The sequence below is a fragment of the Salminus brasiliensis genome, chromosome 9 (assembly GCF_030463535.1).
Source record: "Salminus brasiliensis chromosome 9, fSalBra1.hap2, whole genome shotgun sequence".
Lineage (NCBI taxonomy): Eukaryota > Metazoa > Chordata > Actinopteri > Characiformes > Bryconidae > Salminus > Salminus brasiliensis.
Genome location: NC_132886.1, coordinates 8,154,412 through 8,174,225, shown reverse-complemented (window position 1 = coordinate 8,174,225; position 19,814 = coordinate 8,154,412). Strand labels below are relative to the sequence as shown.

The 19,814-nt window shown below is 42.8% G+C and overlaps 1 protein-coding gene across 5 annotated transcripts in view; it reads left to right on the top strand.

Moving 5' to 3' along the window:
• LOC140561969 (laminin subunit alpha-3) overlaps window positions 1-19,814 on the top strand; it is a 142,767-nt gene that overhangs the window by 41,695 nt on the left and 81,258 nt on the right. For all 5 annotated transcript variants that reach the window (XM_072687276.1, XM_072687275.1, XM_072687274.1 and 2 more), the window contains exons 13-26: window positions 2,577-2,711; window positions 4,601-4,735; window positions 4,853-4,990; window positions 5,739-5,873; window positions 6,521-6,655; window positions 6,829-6,963; window positions 7,066-7,203; window positions 8,511-8,645; window positions 8,752-8,889; window positions 10,177-10,311; window positions 10,527-10,664; window positions 11,447-11,508; window positions 12,829-12,928; window positions 18,422-18,474. In XM_072687276.1, the coding sequence (XP_072543377.1) occupies window positions 2,577-2,711; window positions 4,601-4,735; window positions 4,853-4,990; window positions 5,739-5,873; window positions 6,521-6,655; window positions 6,829-6,963; window positions 7,066-7,203; window positions 8,511-8,645; window positions 8,752-8,889; window positions 10,177-10,311; window positions 10,527-10,664; window positions 11,447-11,508; window positions 12,829-12,928; window positions 18,422-18,474 (1,712 nt within the window). The remainder of the gene's footprint in view (window positions 1-2,576; window positions 2,712-4,600; window positions 4,736-4,852; window positions 4,991-5,738; window positions 5,874-6,520; window positions 6,656-6,828; window positions 6,964-7,065; window positions 7,204-8,510; window positions 8,646-8,751; window positions 8,890-10,176; window positions 10,312-10,526; window positions 10,665-11,446; window positions 11,509-12,828; window positions 12,929-18,421; window positions 18,475-19,814) is intronic.

The window sequence follows — 19,814 nt, the reverse complement described above, 5'->3', positions numbered from 1 at the left end:
TTGCTGGTTTTCTCTTCCTGGTAATGTCCAGCTCTGTCTCTGTCCTGTTCTGATCAGTAATCATTCTCAAGTCATGTCACAAACGTAACTCAGTCCTGCAGATTTCTCCTGTACAACATCCAGAGAATTCGACCCTTCCTCTCTGGAGAGTCGCCCAGATGCTCGTTCAGTCTCTCGTCACTTCCAGATTAGACTACTGCAACTCTCTTCTGGCTGGTCTTCCTCTGCGCACCATCAGACCCCTACTTATCCAGAATGCAGAGGCACGGGTCGTCTTCAACGTTCCTAAATTCAGCCATGTCTCTCCACTGCTGCGTTCTCTCTTCACTGGCTTCCTGTAGCTGCTGCCCTCATCAGATTCAAAACCCTGACGCTGGCCTTCAAAGCCCAGAACGGACCAGCCCCTCCATACTTGATGGCAATGATCAAAAGCCGATCTGCACCAAGAGCCCTTCCAGCGTCCAGACTTTTTTCTGTCCTGCCCAGAAGTGGTGGAACGAGCTTCCCCTGGGTGTCCGATTGGCAGAAACGCTCACTGTCTTCAAACCCAGACTGAAGACCCTCCTCTTCTGAGAATACTTGGGCGAACAGTATTATGGTCTCCATATTGACTTGTGTTTAGTAGAGTCTAAACTTAGAGGATCTTTGAATTATTAGTCTGTTCAAACTAGCTGAGGTTTTCTTGAGTAAACAGTGAAGCATTTTTGTAAGTCACTCTGGATAAGAGCGTCTGCTAAATGTAAATTCTGTTGAGTTGGCACTGCTGGCATGTTCTGTTTTCCTGAGGAACCCAGGATCTCATGTGCCTGTCGGTCTCTATAGCCTCGCAGCGTACTGTCGTTATCAGGGCATATAGTTTGTCCTTAGCTGATCTTTATAATGGCGAAATCTGGGCATAATGGAAAGGTTTTGCTTGCAGTGGAACGTATTTGCCTTTCCCCGGTCAGTCAGGGTCTGTGGGCACAAATCCTCTGTCACACCCTTTCTTGGCCTGGTCAGGCCCTCTGTTCCCGCTGGCCTCAGACTGCCAAATAAGAAGCTTAGGGCTGGAAATGTTCGCTCCTGGAGAGCGTTGGAGGATTTTCTACCTGTTGTTCTCGTCACAGACTGTGACTGTTTTGCTGGATTTGTTGGCAGCTCCTTGGCTAGCCGACTGCACCGCTACACACACTGCTTACACACACTGCTTACACACACTGCTAGGTCAGCCAAAGCTACTTCCTGTGACTGAGACTGCTTCCCAAATTCATGTTTAAGGGCTGTTTTTGTTTTTTAGCTGTCGCCAAAATGGATCCCTCTCCCTCGTTAGTGTTCTTCCAAACAGGGCCTAAAACCGGAGTTTATACAACAACATTATTATAATCATAGTCAGATTTAAAATGTTTATACATTTGGAAACAGTTTCCTATTTTTATGAATTCTCTCTCTCTCTCTCACACACACACTCTTTTCGGTCTCTCTCTCTCTTTCTGTCTTTTTCTGCTTCTATTTATGTCTGCCTCTCTATCTTCATCTGCCTATGTCTCTTTATTTTTGTTTCTCTCTATGCCTCTATCTCTCGCTCTCAATCTCTGTGTATCTTGCTCTCTGCCTCTTTTTATCTTTATCTGCCTCTATTTCTGTCTGTCTTTCTATCTTTATCTGCCACTGTCTCTCTCTCGGTCTGACTCTGTCCCTATCTCTATCTGCCTCTGCTGCTATCTGACACTATCTTTATCCGCCTCTATTTCTATTATTGCACTCTCGCTCTCACTCTCTCTTTCTCTGTCTGCCACTACATCTGCCTCTATTTCTGTCTCTTTTTCTATCTTTATCTGCCTCTATTTCTATCTGCCACTATCTTTATCTGCCTCTATTATTGCTCTCTCACTTTCTCTCATACTCTCTCTCTATCTATACCTGTGTATCTTGCTCTCTCTCTTTTAATCTTTATCCGCCTCTATTTCTGTTATTGCACTCTCTCTCTCTCTCTCTCTCTCTCTCTCTCTCTCTCTCTCTCTCTCTCTCTCTCTCTCTTTCTATGTATATGTTCTATCTGTTGCCCTACTCTCCTTGTAAAAAGGGCGGTCCTAAATGTAGGCCAGGATTGCGTTAGCATTCCCTTGACCAATCACGAGGCTAACATGGCTCTGCCCGCATTTCAAGTCTGAGAAACCTGGAGAGCTAAAGCTTGAGCGACTGCTCCACGTACCCTATCCTCTCTCACGTCTGGCACCCGTTGGATCTCTGCTTCGCCTCGAAATTCTTTCAGCTATGATTGCATGTATGAGATCACACTTTGAGCGCCCCCTCATGGACAGCTGTGCACTTGCATTCATTGACAGGCTGAGAGATCCAGAAGCAGCATGTGAAGGTAAAGAAGCATGTGGACTGAGGCGGTAGAGTACAATGTGACTCGGGTTACGCAGCGCTACGCAGTTCTGGAGATAGGTCTCTAATTTTGGAAGAAACAATGAACAAGCAGATGTCCCAATACTTTTGTCCGCTTAGTTCCATTTGCATTGGATGGGATGATGATGATGGGAATGGAGATGATGGTTAAGAGTCAATAATGAAGTCTGTTTGTCGTCCTGCAGCATGCGAATGCGACCAGAGAGGCACAGTTCCAGAGGTCTGCAGCGCTTCTGGCCGCTGTTTATGCCGTCCCGAGGTTACAGGCGAGCGGTGTGACCGCTGTTGTGTGGGCTACTACTACTTCCCTTACTGCCGGGGTGAGTGGTCCGGTCCGACTGACCAAGTTAATGTAATTTCTCTGCTTTAACACACCTGACCCGACCCATTATTATTTACCCTTTACACATTATTTATCGAATTACACAAAAGTAAATACTAAACTATAGAGATTTGTGGACCTTTAGGGTAAGTGTGCACTCTCAAGGCCCTTTCGAGCCTTTACCGGGCCTTAATCCTGCCAGCCCCTTAATACAAAGCCTGGGTAATGTCCGAGTGAGCCAATTTGTAAATAAGCAGTTAATTTTCCAGAGAATTCACATTGGGTCATGGCATGCCTTGCAACACTGGTGCCACCCCTTGCCCAAACCACTCAGAACAAGGATAATGACATAGGATAATAACAAGGATAATCTCCAGTTATAAGCTACATGTGTGAAAAGACAACTCCAGGTCATTTCTGGACCTGATTCTCTGGAGATTTTCCAGAGTTCGTATGTAATAACAGCTTCAGACATGCACAGTAACCCAGAACCTTTCCGGACATTATCTTGAGGAGCCTTATGTGTGAATGCAAAGTCCGGTTAATGTCTGAGTGAGCCTAAGCCTGTGTTAATAGAGCAGGTAATTATGCGAAGAACTCACAGTGGATGTGTTGATGACCTCATTATGGATGAGTTGGTACGCTACATATGCAAAATGGTAACTCCAGATAACGGCTGGACGTGATTGTCTGACATTTTCCGGAGTCCATTAGAAATAACAGCACTGCAAAGGGTTCTTTGAGCGATAGAGCCATAGAAGACCCATGTTTGTGATATAGATGTGGCTGGAGTGTGAAGAAGGCTTATGGCCTTTAAAGGCCTAAAGAACCTTCACTGTAAAGGATGTCAAGTCAAGTCAAGTCAGATTTATTTGTATATCTTTTTACAACTGTTGTCGTCACAAAGCAGCTTTACATAATTTAATAAAAGACAGAAACAAAAAAAAGAAATAACGTAAGACATGAAGGATCAAAGAGCCCCAGTGAGCAGGCCAACGGCGACAGTGGCAAGTGGCAAGCTGGAGGAAGAAACCTTGGGAGGAACCAAGACTCAAAAAGGGACATAACCCGTCCTACCCTGATCAGACCTATTTATAAATTATTGATAAAAATGACCAAACCAGATAGATGTTCAGGTTCCTTTCCAATTACTGAAGCATCTTTAGGGACTTCATAAGTATAGTTCTACTGTGGTACTGTGTAGTGGTGTGGCAGTGGTGGAGCAGTGGTGGCTCAGTGGTTAGAGCTCCAGGCTGTTGATGACAGGGTTGTGGATTTTATACCTGGGCTCGCCAAGCTGCCACTGTTGGGCCCTTGAGCAAGGCCCTTCACCCTCTCTGCTCCCTGGGTGCTGGAGTTGGCTGCCCACTGCTCTGTGTATGTGTGTGTGTGTGTGTGTGTTCACTACCACAGATGGATAAATTGCAGTACAGTTCAAATACATGCATCTTTACCTTAATAAAGGGTGCACTTACATTAGTGCCTGAGCATGTTTCCCCCACAAAGCCTGCTTCATTGGACTTAGGCACAGTTTAAGTCTAGTCTGATTGCTATCCGCAAACATGATGTCTGTAAAATCTTCTTATGCGTGCAGCTTGATTAACAGGGCATCGCTGTGTTGCATTACTGCTAAATCCGTGTGTCAGCTCTCCCAAACAACTCCACATAAACATCCCAGTAAATAAAGTTCTGTACGCAGTCCAGATTGGGAGGGTGATGCTTATCTTCAACCCAAAAAGCCACATCTTGATGATGTAAGCGTGGTCAGGTCTAGAACGTTAGTGGGGGCAGGGGACACTCGGGCTCAGGCCTAGTGTTTTGCTGAATGAACCGATTCTCATACGTGAATCAGCAGACTGAATCAGCTAAGTTTGTTTCTCTACCCAGAATGCCGCTGTGATGGTTCAGGGGTGGCTGACCAGACGTGTGGTCCAGAGGGTCAGTGTCGCTGTCGTGCCAATTTTGCTGGTCTTCAGTGTGAGCAGTGTGCTTCAGGGTTCTACGGATACCCAGCCTGCAGACGTACGTGCTGGTATTTATTTTATATGTAGAACCTGTTAGACTTCGCCCACATCAGTCGAGACCTGTGAGAGTGTCACTCGTCTCCGGCTGGTTGATGACTTCTCTGCTTATTTCCAGCTTGCCAGTGTTCACGTGAAGGCTCATCTGAAGCGGCATGCGACTCGAAGACTGGTCAGTGTGTCTGTAGACCTGGAGTGACTGGACAGAGGTGTGACCGCTGCATTGCAGGAGACCAGAGGTTCCCCTATTGCTTTGGTAATGGGAGTGATTCATTTGATCACGATTGTTTTTAAAAGAGGAACTGCACCGATCACCCATAATATTAGCACCACCTGACTTCAGCAGTGCAGTGGAGTCGACATGGGGTTGGATAGACCAGACAGCAGGTGAACAGTCAGTTATTGAAGCGTAACAATCTGAGCCACTTTCACAAGATCTAGACTGTGATGGCTAGACGACTGGAGGCCAGAACATCTCCAAAACATCAGGCAGGTCTTGTGGGGCATTCCTGGTGTGCAGTGGTCAGTACCTACCAAAAGTGCTTCAAGAAAGGGCAACCAGTGAACCGACGTCAGTGAGGCCCCATCTTACAGCCTGCTAACGTCTTGGTACCACATACCGAGTCCATGCCTCGATGGTCAGATCTGTTGTGGTGGCACAAGGGGACATACTCAATATTAGGCTAGTGGTGCTAATGTTATGGCTGATCAATCTATAGCTCAGTCTATATGATCAGAATTCTATGCATCACACTTGAAAACTTGCTTAATAATTTTATGAGCTCAATAATAAGCTTAACTGAAATATACACCACATTTCATTAGGCAGTGCTTTTATGTCATGTACATGCTGCTTTGTAACAATATTGAATAAAACAATTAATTAATTAAACAGAACTTATTTAAGCCAAAAGGAAAAGATAACCTGTGTGAAAGTGACCAGACATCAACCAAAGTGAAGCGGTTTGATTTGATGTCAGTATGAGGATTGTCTCCCTCCTCAGCATGCCGGTGCGATGGCCCAGGGGTTGCTGACCAGTCGTGTGGCCCGAATGGTCAGTGTCGTTGTCGGTTCAACTTTGCTGGACCGCGCTGTGAACAGTGTGCTGAAGGATACTACGGATACCCAGCCTGCAGAGGTACGTGCTGGTCTTTTTAATATTTCGGCAGTCTGCAATGTGGGGTATGGGTATCCTTTCCAGTTCGTAGGTTGGGATAGCCTGACGTTATGTGAGTTATGTGAAGTTATGAGCATTAGCTGGCTACAATCAGTCACAACCAGAGATTGTATTACTAATAATCATTTTTAGGAATTATGAAAAGGTTTTCTCCTTACCTCAGAGACAGCAGTTAGCTGCGAACGTCTGTTTGGGTCTGTTGGAATTGCCAGAGTGAGCCTGTGGGTCCTCTGTCACAGGATCTCTCAGTCAACTATAACTTGACGTATATTCAGTGTCACTGCTGCCAACATTCGGAACTGTTACCTTTCATTGATACTCTACCGTTGATCCATCAAATTATGATTATGATCAAAAATCAACAATGTATCAACATGGTCTCACTTTCTGGGGAGGCGCTGTTATGAAATCAATAGATTCATTGAATGTGATCTCCAAAAATGCTCAAATATTTTGAACATTTGAGATCAGAAGAATGGCTCACATTACGTAATGTCGCGAAACATCTAATCATCTAAAGGAAATTATTTTTGGTTGATTTTAGTTGAATATTAAACTGACCGGCTGTAAAACCAGATTAAATCAAACCGATTTCTTTCCCACCTCAGAGTGCCGTTGTGACGGGCTGGGGGTGGCCGACCAGACGTGTGGCCCGAATGGTCAGTGTCGTTGTCGTTCCAACTTTGCTGGACTGCGGTGTGACCAGTGTGCCTCAGGATACTATGGCTACCCAACCTGCAGAGGTATGTGCTGGTATAAACTTCCAAAGGTTTTTCCTTCCCCTGTAAAGCTGCCAGTTCAGAGATACAGGGTTTTTGACTGCAGTGTTGTGTAAATCACCCTGACCATCATTAGAACTCAATAGAAAATATGAACCCGGTTTATCTTTTAGTATGACACTTCTTTCTCTCCTCAGAGTGCCGCTGTGATGGTCTTGGGGTGGCTGATCGGTCGTGTGGCCCGAATGGTCAGTGTCGATGTCGTTCCAACTTTGCTGGACCGCGCTGTGAGCAGTGTGCCTCGGGATACTACGGATATCCAGCCTGCAGACGTACGTGCTGGTATTTTTATATAAAGATTATATATGATTACGTATTTTTACTTTGTAATTTTACATTAACGGTAAGGATGATGCGGTCACTCTATTTCGCAGCTTGCCAGTGTTCGCTTGAAGGCTCACGTGAAGAGATATGTGAACCGAGGACTGGTCAGTGTGTCTGTAGACCTGGAGTGACTGGACAGAGGTGTGACCGCTGCATTGCAGGAGGCCAGAGATTCCCCAATTGCTTGGGTAATGGCAGTGTAATAACTTCAGTACTGCTCTGGTTATTGTTATTTACAGACCAATTTACAGACTTTGTTATTACGGACTACAGAAAAGCTCAGGGTTGGGTCTGATTTTAAATTCCTTGGAATGATCAAAAGCTTGTCAAAAAGATGGCCAGTTCTATCAAATCTATTGAATCTAGCCAATTTTGGACACCTAAAGCTATACTTAACAGCAGAGGCTGCCAACGTCTTTGTGAATGCTATAATTGTATCTTGTATAACAGACTGGGCCCTATCTTACACCCTGCACAAGACCCGTCGCAATGCTCATTCCTATCTCACACCATGTCTATTTTCACGCCTGTGTCGTTTAAAAAGCAGCGCTGCTTGCGAATATATCTACACCGATGGGCGCGGTGGTCTCAAAATGAGGGGTGTTCAGGTGAATTTCTGGTGTCTATTGCTGTGTATCTTGGCAACTGAAAACACAGGAGCTCCACTGACTCAACACAGCCTAGGCAGACGTCAACAGTCAGACGTTCGTTGCTATCTTGGCAGTGAATTGTGAATACAGGCGTGTGCAGCCCAACACTTCATACACCCCGCTTTACAATATTGAAATAGCAACCTGCCAAAGTCAGACCGCACCTGGCTCCTAAAGGGAACGGCGAGCGACACTCTGATTGGTTTATTTCATGTTACGCCCAAAACACACCCATGATTAATTAAGAGACTTAGTACATGCCATTTTGAGCCGAGCAAGTTGTACTTTTCCCGTCAATATGATAGCAAAGACACGCCGAAACGCCCTAAATCAAGCTGCGCGGTGTGAGGTTCGCTTGAAGATCGCTAAAATAGGGCCCTTAATAGGGGAACCTTCACATAATGTAAGGTAAAGGTTCTTCATACTCACCTACCGTGGTTCTTTTCTTGGCATTGCAAAGACTCATCTGAAGTACCTTTATTTTTAAGAGTGTAGATTTTTGATACCTTATTGAACCAAAAGTGGTTCATTGTCATACAAAAACCTCAGTTATTATTGGTTATCACTTTTTGACATAATATGAACCTGGCAGTTGTTCTTTTGATTATATCAAAATTCATAATGAATGCACCAACAGAAATAACTCCACAATTCAGTAAAATCATTTTACATTGACTTCCATTTAAAAAGTTAAGAGGAATCCCTTTTCCTTTTCCTGTAAAGTTGCCCATTTAGACATGTAAGGATTTTGACTTGTACAATGTTTTATAAATACCATTGTTTCATCTTTAGATCTTAATAGAAAATACAAATGAGTCAAACTGACCTTTTTTTTCTGTCCTCAGAGTGCCGTTGTGATGGTGCTGGGGTGGCTGACCGATCATGTGGCCCAAATGGTCAGTGTCGATGTCGTTCCAACTTTGCAGGACTTCGGTGTGAGCAGTGTGCCTCAGGATACTACGGATACCCAACCTGCACAGGTATGTGCTGCCATTCCTAATATTTATGTGGATGTTGGTATGGATGGTTGTTGAAACCCGTTTAGACCATCACTGTCTAAATCATGGCATCTTGGCTTTTTTCCAGCTTGCCAGTGTTCACGTGAAGGCTCACGTGAACAGACGTGTGACTACAGGACTGGTCAGTGTGTCTGTAGGCCTGGAGTGACTGGACAGAGGTGTGACCGCTGCATGTCAGGAGACCAAAGCTTCCCCTATTGCTCTGGTAATAGCAGTGTATTTTCTTCCTCACCAGTTTCTTGTGACGTGTATCATGTTCTGTATGGCTGTATGGTTCACAGTTTTATTTAATTATTAGATAGATTTGATTTAATATAAAAGCTGTATTTAAAAATATACAGTGCTGTACAAACATTATAAGCACCTAAGCACATTATCTAAAGCATTTCTGAGAGAGTTTTTACTGTAGAAACTCCAGATCCCATTAGGACAGATGGGAAGAGGTTAGGAACAAGAGCTTCTCATTCTGAAGAAAGTAGTGAGATCTTGTCTGTGAGCTAGTCTGAAGAACAGAGCTCGGTTCCTCCAGGTTTCTCCTTGACGCCCCCTCCCCAGTCCAGCCAGCACAGCGTGGAGGATGTGTTCAACTCCATCAGCAGCAGCAGCAGTAGCAGCAGCTCACCTGATTTACCATCATTAAGTCCTGATTTACCACCAAACCAGGTGTTGATCTGAGGAGAACTCTAAATAACACTAGACTCCATGAGAGAGGAGAACTCTGGAGATGTTCTAATGATGAACACAGTGATGGAGAAACACCTCCACTTTCTGTAGGACTGTTATTATTAGTGGGGTTTTTTTTAATATTAGTGTTTTTTAGTAAAAAAAAACACCAGATAAGCAGCCTATATTTCTAAATTCCACCGGTGCCTAAACCAATGCAGAGTACTGTATATTGTGGCCATTTGCTTTGTCCATTGGTATCAAACTCTAGCTACTTTGGCCAATGGCAATGTGGGGCTAACACTGTACATTTCTTCTCTAAATGTAGGATTCAGTGGGTTCTAATATGATTTAAATTAACCTCTGAACCCTAGATGTATTACTTAGTTTTTAATCTTTATGCAGAAACTGTTGTGAATTGATTGGTACCAGTTTACTTTAGCATATCTTGGTGGTTGGTGTGGCGCAACAGATAACACCACTACCGGCCACTGAGCTACCACACTATGTGGGAATCCCGGTCTGGGTGATTGTGCTGCACTACATCAATAAGAGTCCTTGGGCAAGACTCCTAACACTGCATTAGCCCTCCTCTGTAATACAGGTAACCTTGTAAGTCGCTCTGGATAAGAGTGTCTGCTAAATGCCGTAAATATAAATGTAAATGTAAATATCTTGCAGAGTTCCACAGGGTCCTATTCTAGGGCCTATGACACTGATGGTAATTATAACAGTAATGTAGTTATGAAAGTAAAGAAGTTATGGGGTATTGACTACTGGCTCAAAAGAGCTGAATTAAGCCTAACATTTCATTTCTTTCTCTCCTCAGAGTGCCGCTGTGATGGAGCAGGAGTGGCTGACCGGTCATGTGGCCCGAATGGTCAGTGTCGTTGTCGTTCCAACTTTGCTGGACTTCAGTGTAAGCAGTGTGCTGCAGGATACTACGGATACCCTGCCTGCAGATGTATGTGCTGGTATTCTTAATATCTAGAGCATTTCTATTGGTCCATTCATCATAACATTTTAACACCATGTAAAAAACATCAAATGGACAGGGTTTTTCCATAACATTGGTTGTGATTTTATTTCTAGCCATTATACAGACATTTCTAGCATTTGTCAAGCAAAATATACTGTAACTGTCTGAATGAGAATGACATCCCGGTCTATTCTGTCCAGCATGTTCGTGTTCTTTGGAGGGTTCACTTGAAGAACCTTGTGACCCAACAACTGGTCAGTGTGTGTGTAGGCCTGAAGTGACTGGACAGAGGTGTGACCGCTGCCTAGTAGAAGACCAGATATTCCCTGATTGCTTTGGTAAGGGCAGCGATTGAGGTCTGTAGCTCTACCTCAGTAGCTCAGAAATCGTGTACATTTTGTCAATCCCAAATAAGGGGCAATTTCTTCTTTTTTAATGTTGATTTTATGTTGCATTATTAAAGCTACCCGTACTGTGCTCTGTTACAATCACAGCAACATAGCTTAATTTGTACAAGCTATTTTGGACAGGTTGCTTAAAGCCGTGTGAACAAATGAGGACGTTGAACTTAGACGTTTTCTATGATTAGGACTTTGTTTTAAATAAATTATCAGACAGTGTCTTCACAAATGATTTTTAAAGACCTTTCCTCAGTTGTATGCATTGTATTACCTGCAGGTTTTCATGGGGTGTCTTAATTGTTATTTTACATGATTGTAAGTCAGTATTCTTATTGCCACTTCTGAAGAACCTCATAATTCATAGAGAAAACAACTAGAAGACAACGCTTTTGGAGCAGTTCTGTTTACCACATGCCCCTGGCTATAATCTGAGGAGGTCCTCAGAGGCCTATTGTAATAAAGTCTTGTTGCCACATGTACCTTCGTCCATACACCTAAAAAAATTCCTTCCACACTTTTGACTGAAAGGAGTTTAAGTGGAGCAAAGATGTTTTCCTTGCATGACTACTGCTAGTCCACCTTTGCCTTAACCCAGTCGTACTAAACAAACACTGTCGTTTAGGCTGAATACATACCACACATGAGCAAACCTGAGTACAGCAGATTTTCTCCTCACTCACTTGTAGGCTGTGTGTTTTGATTTTTCATATTCTTCTCAGGCTCCAGCAACTTCTCATGCAATCCAGCAGGATCCGAAATCACTGCTAAAGACCCAACTACGGTATGTCACACCCAAACAGCTTGTTAAACATGGCTGCCACCTACTGAGACTTGTTTTCATGAATTCTGGAAAGGCGACGGATCCTAAAGAGTGCACAGTTTCTGGAAACCCATCATTTATTTCTTTAACTGATGACATACAATAGTGGTTCCCAACCCTGGTCCTGGAGGAACCCTTGCCCTACACATTTTAGGGTTTACCCTCCTCTTAACACACCTGATCTAGCTAATTCCTAAGTTGCAGGTAGTGTGTTAGAGCAGGAAAACTTTCAAATGTGCAGGGCCTCAAAGGTAAAGGTATCTGTCACTGCACTAAGCACAGCAAAGTGTATCCTCCACATTTGACCCATCTGTGGTAGTGAACACACACACCCCCAGAGCGGTGGGCAGCCAACTCCAGGGCCCAGGGAGGGTCAAAGGCTCAACAGTGGCAGCTTGCCGAGCATGGGTATCGAACCCACAACCCTGTGCTCAATACCCTGGAGCTGTAACCACTGAGCCACCACTGTCCCATCAGTTGGGAACCACCAACAGTGGCAGCTTGTCGAGCCCTGCCATCGAACCCACAACACTATCATCAATACCCTGGAGCTCTAACCGCTGAGCCACCACTGTCCCATCAGTTGGGAACCACCAACAGTGGCAGGTAAAGGTAAAGGTTCTAAGGATCTTTGATCAATGCCTTAGAACAGAGGTCTTCAAATCTGGACCTTGAATACAGTTTCCAGCCAAGGTCCAGATTTGACTTTTAGTCTTTTGGTTCCATAAAGATTTTTTTGGTAGAAGAGATGTGTGGAGAGAGGGTGAAGAACCTTCGAATTGGTAAAGAACCTTTACATCAAGTGAAAGCTTCTTCACACAGAAGACATTTAGATGAACATCTACCATGCTCTTTGAGAAATGCCGTAGAAGAACCACTTTTGGTTCCATAAATAACCTGGTTTCTAATGGAGATGAGTAAATGGGAAGGACATTTTAAGGTCTAAAGAGTCTTTACTTGGTGTAAATGTTTCTCACACTCACCAAGAGTGTTATTTTTCTATGGCAGTTTTTCAAAGAAGCATTTTTTGAGCATGCTTAAAGACTTGCAGCAATGCAGGCTTATGAATGTTTGGATGTGTGTGTCGCAAATCCAGAGAAATCACATCTGATCTTTTGTGAACAGTGTTGTGTAGTGCAAGAGGGAGGCATTTGGATTGACCCTGCTATTGTTCATAGCAGAATGCCCAGAATATCATATAATAGATATTTATCTGTGAACAAGAAGTGGAGCATGTGACTGTGTAATGTAAATGAAGTGGTGTGGGTATGTGTGTTATAGGATTCCTGTATCTGCCTGCCATATGTAGAGGGAGCAGAGTGTGAGCGCTGTAAACCTCTCTACTGGAACCTGGCCCGTGAAAACCCAAGCGGTTGTGTTGGTACGTCTCACATCTCCTTCCAGATCATTTTATTCGTACTGGCTGTGCCTGTTGGCTAGACTAGATACAGTGGCAGCACCACCACCATCATCATCATCTCGGAAATTCTACTTAAATTCACTCTATTTTACTTTATTTTCCTAATTCTAATTGAATTACCTGTTGTTTGCTTTTTTGTGTGTATTTATTCTGGGGAGTGCGGTGGCTGAGAAGGCCAAAACAAGTTTACAAAAATAAAAACACATTTACAAGCTGTGAAACACTTTTACCAGCGCAAAACACTTTTACAGCCAGCCAAACCACTTTTACAAATGGCCAAACCACTTTTACAAACGGCCAAACCACTTTTACAAACGGCCAAACCACTTTTACAAAACACTTTTACAACCGGCCAAACCACTTTTACAAAACACTTTTACAAACGGCCAAACCACTTTTACAAACAGCCAAACCACTTTTACAAAACACTTTTACAAACGGCCAAACCACTTTTACAAACGGCCAAACCACTTTTACAAACCACTTTTACAAACGGCCAAACCACTTTTACAAACGGCCAAACCACTTTTACAAACAGCCAAATCACTTTTACAAACAGCCAAATCACTTTTACAAATGGCCAAAACACTTTTACATCCGGCCAAACCACTTTTAAAAACCGCCAAAACACTTTTACATCCGGCCAAACCACTTTTACAAACCACTTTTACAAACGACCAAACCACTTTTACAAACCACTTTTACAAACGGCCAAACCACTTTTACAAAACACTTTTACAACCGGCCAAACCACTTTTACAAACGGCCAAACCACTTTTACAAACAGCCAAATGACTTTTACAAACAGCCAAATCACTTTTACAAACGGCCAAACCACTTTTACAAACAGCCAAATGACTTTTACAAACAGCCAAATCACTTTTACAAACGGCCAAACCACTTTTACAAACAGCCAAATCACTTTTACAAACAGCCAAATCACTTTTACAAATGGCCAAAACACTTTTACAAACAGCCAAAACACTTTTACATCCGGCCAAACCACTTTTACAACCAACCAAAACAATTTTACAACCAACCAAAACACTTTTATAATCGGCCAAACCACTTTTACAAACGGCCAAAACACTTTTACAAACGGCCAAACCACTTTTACAAACAACCAAAACACTTTTTTACAAACAGCCAAACCACTTTTTACGAACGGCCAAACCACTTTTACAAACAGCCAAATCACTTTTACAAACAGCAAATGTGAAGTGTAGGAAAGTATAGGTACAATACACAGGAAGTGCTCCTGATGTGTCAATCAAACCGCTTTGCTGGGATGTGAATGGAGTTAGGAGGGTAATTTAAAACAATTTCAAACACACAAAAAACAAAAGTGTGCCAACTGGCTAAAATGACTCCCATAAAGTGGACAAAACTTAGTTTAAAAACATTGCTCCCCGCGGAGCAGTTTGACTGACGCATTAGCAGCACTTCCTGTGTATTGTACTTACCTTTCCTGTCTGATTCACCGTTTGTAAAAGTCTTTTGGGTTGGTAAAAGTGTTTCACAGCTTGTACATTTTTTTTCATTTTTGTAAATTTGTTTTGCACTTCCCTCTACTGTAGGGAAAGACCAAAAAAAAAAAAACACGACAACTACTACTGCTGGCATGTTAGCTTTAAGCGAGGCCCTTTAAGCGAGGCCCTTGCAGCTAGCATACTATTTAGTGTTTACTGCATTAGCTTGCTCTTTACTGCATGGATGGATATTTCCAAGTAAAAATAACACACATGAAAACACTGTAGACAGCTATACCGTAGTGTAGTAAGTAGTGTAGCAGTATAGAGTATATCCCAGTGTTTCTGCAGTACACATATGCTTTCATTTGCTTACTCACGAGTGCTCAGAATCAGCTGTGACTGTTGTGACATAATGCCTCTTAATTTATTATCAGTGTTGTAAGAGTGAGATAGATAGAGAGAGTGAGTGAGAGAGAGAGAGGGGGTGGGGGAGAGTGAGAGGTACAGTGTATGAATGTGATTTATATGGATCAGGTTTCTCTGTCTGTCTGCTCACAGCGAGCCTGTAGTTGATTTTGAAAGTGCTGCAGGAGCCACCCATCTGTCATCATAACTCAGACTTTCAGCAGCTAGTCATATTCCTCTGGCACCCGAATGACATGATAAAAGCGGAGAGGAGAAATATGTGGATGGATTCCAGTCTTTCTCAACGTCCGAGAGGTGTGGCATGCGGGGGAATCTGAATCTTATTTGAAGCTTTTTTTAATCCACAACCTTCTGGGTTAGCATTTTGTCTCTCTCTCTCCCTCTCTCTCCCTCTCTCTCTCTCTCTCTCTCTCTCTTTCTCTCTCTCTCTCCTTGTCTCTCTCTCTCTCTCTCTCTGCAGTATTTTAGTAATATATCATTCAGAATATGCTAAAGTTGTATAAATATGAATGTACATAATACATTTTGTAACTGCTTTAAATAATGATATTTTTGAATTGATCACTTTTTAGCATGTTATTCTAGTTGAGAGGTTTTAAAGTCTGGGTTGAGGACAAGGCCAAAGTATGTGCTGCAATAAATAAGCAATATAAGCAATTATTGTCTGAAAAAAAGGATTTTTTAACAGAATTTCATATATTCATAATAAAGAGTTCCCTTTCTTGTGGAATACAGGATGCAGAGTTAGTAATGTGTCTGTACATGTTTGTTTGTGTGCATTAGATATGTTGATTTGCACTTAGTGCAATGCACTTAGTAGTCAAGGCAGCTTGAATCCACCAACTGCAGTGACAGGAATTTTAGGATAAGTGCTCTAGACAAAACCATGGTGTCAGTAGACAACAGCTGGGCTTGAACCTGTGACCTCTTGGGCCATAGCTGACTGTGTTGAGCACTATGCTGCTAACATTCAGACAGACTGAGGTGAAGCAGCAGGATATGTTTGATTGACTCTCTGGAACAACTACCAAACTACCTACCAACCCACATACTGACCTACTTACCGACCTACCTACCTACATACTGACTTACCAACCTACATACTGACCTACTTACCGACCTATCTACCTACATACTGACCTACTTACCAACCTACCTACCTACATACTGACTTACCAACCTACATACTGACCTACTTACCGACCTATCTACCTACATACTGACCTACTTACCAACCTACCTACCTACATACTGACCTACTTACCAACCTACCTACCTACATACTGACTTACCAACCCACATACTGACCTACTTACCAACCTATATACTGACCTACTTACCGACCTATCTACCTACATACTGACCTACTTACCAACCTACCTACCTACATACTGACTTACCAACCCACATATTGACCTACTTACTGACCTACCTACCTACATACTGACTTACCAACCTACATACTGACCTACTTACCAACCTATATACTGACCTACTTACTGACCTACCTACCTACATACTGACTTACCAACCTACATACTGACCTACTTACCGACCTATCTACATACATACTGGCCTACTTACCAACCTACATATTGTCCTATTTACCAACCTACCAACCTACATACTGACCTATCTACCTACATACTGACCTACTTACCAACCTACCAACCTACATACTGACCTACTTACCAACTTACCTACCTACATACTGACCTACTTATCGACCTACGTACCTACATACTGACCTATGTACCGACCTACCTACCTACATACTGACTTACCTATCAACATACTGACCTACTTACCAACCTACCTACCTACATAATGACCTACTTACCAACCTATCTACCTACATACTGACCTACTTACCAACCTACCTACCTACATACCGACCTACTTACCAACCTATATACCTACATACTGACCTACATACCAACCTAAATACTGACTTACTTACCTACCTACCTACATACTGACCTACTTACCGACCTACCTACCTACATACTGACCTACTTACCAACCTACCTACCTACATACTTACAAGCCTATTTACCAACCTACCTACATACTGACCTACTTACCAACATATCTACCTACATACTTACAGGCCTATTTACCAACCTACCTACCTACATACTTACAGGCCTACTTACCAACCTACCTACCTACTTACCAACCTACCTATTACTGACCTACTTACCAACCTACCTACCTACCAACAGTGTACTTTGCAGAAGTTGTTTGCAGCTGGTCATTAAATACTTTATTTCCACAGTAAAACACTGATATTAGAATAAATATTCATAACATTCCTACAGAAAGTGGTGGTGGTTCTCCATCACTGTATACATTAGAACATCTCCAAAGTTCTCCTCATGGAGTCTAGTGTTATTTAGAGTTCTCCTCCAACACCTGGTTTGGTAAATCAGTGCTTAATGATGGTAAATGGCTGGACGGGGGCACCCAGGAGAAACCTGGAAGAACCAAGCTCTGTTCTTCAGACTAGCTCACAAGATCTCACCTTTACTGTATTTCTGTTCTAATGAGGTCTGGGAGCTTCTGCAGTTCTCTTACTGCTGAGAGACATGGTCTTAAATCCTGTGCTTAGGTGCCTAATACATCTGCACAGAACTGTAGGCATATATATGATGATGCTTTTATTCACGCAATATGGTTTTACTGCTGATTGGAGCTTCTGCTGCTCCTACAGCTTCATCATAGCCTGATTTGGCCATGTCAGAATCTGGCCCATTACTATGATCACTGATCAGGGTTCTCAAATAATGGCAGCTTTTAAAGCAGTAAAATATCCATCTGTGCTCGCCATGCGATGCCAGATACGTCGGATCTTCTCAAGCTGGGACCAAGAGAGCATCTTTTGTCCAGTTATATAGAGTTGCAGCAAGAATGTTATCTACTGCGGCTCGCTCTGCCGCTGAAGGTTTGAAGAAGAGTCTATAATGGTTTAGCCTTACCTGACTGTAAAGCATGGCTCACTCTTCTCTTTGATGCGAAGCCTGCGGGATTGCTGCTTTGTGCTTTTTTTTTCTTTCTTTCTTTGAAAAGACAGGCAGCTCAGGTAATCAGAGCCTATTCATCAAACCCCACCTTACCACCCCATCATTCTCTCCTCGTCTTTTCTGTTTTTTGTAACCTTGTCCTTCCGCTGCTTTTGAACATCCCTGCAGATGTTCTCCACACCTCTCTTGTACTTTACTTTTTGCGCTGGTTTTGCAGCGGACCAGAAAGTATGTCTTTTTTTTTTTTACCTGTGGTGTGTGAGGACATTCTCTGGACAAAGGCCATATATATGTATTACTAGATGGACTAGAGAGACGTTAAGCACAATGCCAGAAGTTGCAAAGGAACAGGCCCTGTAGGTCATTATTTCCACTTGAGCTGCTTAATACTCTAATATGACTCTGTAAGATCTTGTAGGATTCAGGGAATGCCAGGGAATGTCAGTGTTTTTCTTTTATGATCTGCAGTGTTCAGTTCTGAAAATGGTCAACCACTTTTTTTTTGATGGCTGTTTCTTCTTCTTTCTTCTCAGAGTGCATGTGCGAGGTTAAAGGCACTCAGAGTGGTGTGGGGGAGTGTGAGGAGGTGAGTGTTTGCCAGATATTTAGCAACCATTAACCAATCTTTTACATCATTAGTGTCTCCAAAAAAACTTTACAGGAAGAGGAAAAAACCTTCGTCACTTTCAATGGAAGTCAATGTGATAAGACTTTATACCAAATCATTTTGGAGCATTTCCATTGGTCTATTCATCATGAAATTCTGATGCAATGTTAAGAACTACAGCCAGATTCACGTTATGTCAAAAAGTGGGAAATGGTAAAAAAATGGAGATACAAGGTTTTTATGTGGTGGTGACGTACAAGAGTCAATACACATGTCAGCCATAACATTAGCATTAGCTGAAAAACACTGATTATGTTCATCTACAGTGGCTACATCTGTCAAGATGTAGGCAGCAAGTGATCAGTCAGTCAGGCATTTTGGCATGAACCAGACTGTGATGGCTAGACAAGGACTGGGTCAGAACATCAGGCAGGTCTTGTGGAGTGTTCCTGGTACGCAGTGGTCAGTACCTACCAAAAGTGCTTGAAGAAAGAACAACCAGTCAACCGGTGACAGTCATGGTCACGGTCATTCAGAGCTCACTGATGCTCATGGAGGCCCCACCTCACCACTTACAGTACTAAAAGGACCTGCTGCTATCGTCTTGGTGCCAGTTGCCACAGGACACCTTTAGAGATTTTGTGAAGTCCATGCCTGGGCAGGTCAGAGCTGTTTTGGTGGCATTAGGGGAACCTATGCAGTTTTAGGCGGGTGGTGTTAATATTATGGCTGATCGGTGTACATAAACATATAGGAATAGTGTAAAAGTGGGACTAGGGACTAGAGGAGTCAAAAAAGCATCAGGTCTGAAAACCTGACCTTGTAGGTTAGACTAGTACTGGACTACAGCATTATGACTAGACATTTTCTATTGAGAGGAAACTCTAGTCCACATCTAGGCTTGAAACTTTGGAAATCAAGCTTTGGAACTGAAGTTCATGTAAAATACAGATCAGTGGCCTTAAGTAGGATTAGTTGCCCCTCATGACTTGGATGCAACTCACCTTTAGTGTTAATGCACAGTTACTCTGTCATTCATTATATATGTAAAAAAAAATCTAAATCATTAATATGGCCTGTGCAAAAGTTTAGACACCAAGTTTTATTTTGACAACATATGAGGTCTTGCTCAGCAAATCAGGCCTGGGAATGTCACCAATTGTAATTTGTCTATACATGTGACCTAGATACTGATCAGGCCACATTTCCAAAGGGTTCGCTTACTATTTCCTAATAAAATACATAACTAATAAACTCAAACAGAAATGCAAATGACATTTTTTGAGTACATATAGCATTGATCAGCATAGGAACTGATA